General features: G+C 43.0%; 1 protein-coding gene across 1 annotated transcript; it reads left to right on the forward strand.

Moving 5' to 3' along the window:
* Positions 1 to 659: 659 nt before the first annotated feature.
* Positions 660 to 1640, forward strand: LOC108481849 (uncharacterized). Its single transcript, XM_017784923.1, has 2 exons — positions 660 to 1004; positions 1065 to 1640. The coding sequence occupies exons 1-2, from the start codon at positions 660 to 662 to the stop codon at positions 1638 to 1640; spliced, it is 921 nt and encodes a 306-aa protein (XP_017640412.1).
* The last annotated feature ends 251 nt before the right edge of the window (positions 1641 to 1891 follow it).

Here is a 1891-nt window from a genome sequence, read left to right on the forward strand (position 1 = left end):
GTTCACATTTCAACAACAACACATTTTTGGAAAATAAATGATATGTTTTAAAATTATCATTAAGTACGACAACCAAGGTAAATAAGAAAAAGGTTTTTCGACGATTTTTTTTACGAAAAACACTTCAATGTGACATTGCTAGATTCGGCCATAACGTTTAGGCTGGGTTTAGGGTGTTACATTTAGTGGTATCAGAGCCAGGTTTACAAAACTCGGCTGTGGATTTAGGTTTCTTTTAAAAACTTGTAATTTTGAAAAAGAACTATTTCAAATTATTTGAAATACTTGGAAATGTTTTACTGAATGTGTGGTACATTGAGTCTCTGGCGCCGATTCTGTATGTCATCTAAAACTACTGTTTGCTTAAATTGAAATAATTGAGATTATTGTAGGTGATAGACTGTACTGAAATACTTTGTTTAGGGTAACCTAAAACTGTAGTAAGACTGCGATCTGCAAAAACAAAACTCTGAATTACTGATAATATCTTCCATAAAATATCTTGTAATAAACACTGGAACTGTAAACAGATGCATAAAATTACTAAAAAAAATAAAGTGTAATTCGTTATGAGCACCAGAGGTACTCGTGGAAGGGGTACAAGAGTTCGCAGCGGAGGCTGTGGAGGTGTTCAGGCTGGGTCTTCGTCATCTGGCCACATGGCTAACGTGGAAGCTGGAGAGGCACCGGCTTCACCCGTAACTGAGACTAGGTCTCACGATAGTGTAGCTAGGGACGATGCACTATCCCAAGCTACGTTGCAAATTCTGGAGAGGATCGCTAGGTCCAATACTGGTACTGTGGGCTGTGGGTCGATTACGAAACAACTCCGGTTTAATGGAGTTGAGATTTTCAAGGGTATTGCTAGAATAGCCCCTATTGTGGCTAAATATTGGATTGAGGCCAGGAAGAGGATAATGGATGACCTCGATTGCACCCCAGAGCAGAAACTAAAAAGTGCAGTGTCACTCCTGCGGGATGAAGCCTATAAGTGGTGGCTTACAGTTAAATAGGGTACTCAGCCCGACTAGTTGACTTGAGAATTCTTCAAGACTGCTTTTCAGGGAAAGTATATGGGCGCTAGTTACGTGGATGCCCGGAGAAGAGAGTTTCTGAACTTGAATCGGGGGAATAAATCAGTGGTTGAATATAAGGCTGAATTTTTACGATTGAGCCGCTATACTTGTGGGATGGTGGCAATTGAATATGAGCGCTACGTTCATTTCGAGGACGGCCTCCGAAATAGTCTACGAGTTTTGATAGCTCCACAGAGGGAACGAGATTTTGCTGCTTTGGTCGATAAGGCGAAGATCGCCGAGGATGTGAAGCGTACTGAGCAGCAGCACTGTGAGAAGGAAAAGGGTAGAAACAAGAGGGATTCGAAGCCCTTAAGTTCATTTCAAATGCCTAAGAAAAAGGCCAGAGTTGATGGGCCAGTCAGAGTTGGTGCTCCTATTGCTGCTCCTGGATCGCAACCCTGTGCGGATTGTGGGAGATGCCATCAGGTCAAGTGCTGGAAAAGGATTGGGGCATGTTTGAGGTGCAGATCATTGGAGCACCATATCAAAGATTGTCCACGGAGGCCCGATCAAATGCGAGCTACTGATGTGGGTATTGTTCAGTCGCTGAGGAGTGTTTAATAGCCACTGAGAGGCTGTAGTTAGGCCAGAGGTGGTAACAGTATGGGTTGTGGACAGAGGGCGCCAAGCAGCGGTGCTGGTCATACTAAGGTGAGGCAGCTAGCTCTGGTTTATGCTGCACATCGTCGAGAGGATGGAGGTACCCAGATGTTATCACGGGTACGTTCTTTATCCATAATGTATCATATATTGCACTGATAAATGTTGGATCTACTCATTCTTTTATAGCATGTACTGTATCTGAGACCTTG

This window comes from Gossypium arboreum, chromosome 1, assembly GCF_025698485.1.
Source record: "Gossypium arboreum isolate Shixiya-1 chromosome 1, ASM2569848v2, whole genome shotgun sequence".
Classification (NCBI taxonomy): domain Eukaryota; kingdom Viridiplantae; phylum Streptophyta; class Magnoliopsida; order Malvales; family Malvaceae; genus Gossypium; species Gossypium arboreum.

Excerpts from the sequence above, each read along its gene's own strand:
- LOC108481849 (XM_017784923.1), top strand. The coding sequence starts at position 660 with ATGGCTAACGTGGAAGCTGGAGAGGCACCGGCTTCACCCGTAACTGAG. Across the intron at positions 1,005-1,064 it reads CCTATAAGTGGTGGCTTACA|GGAAAGTATATGGGCGCTAG; the intron begins GTTAAATAGGGT and ends ACTGCTTTTCAG.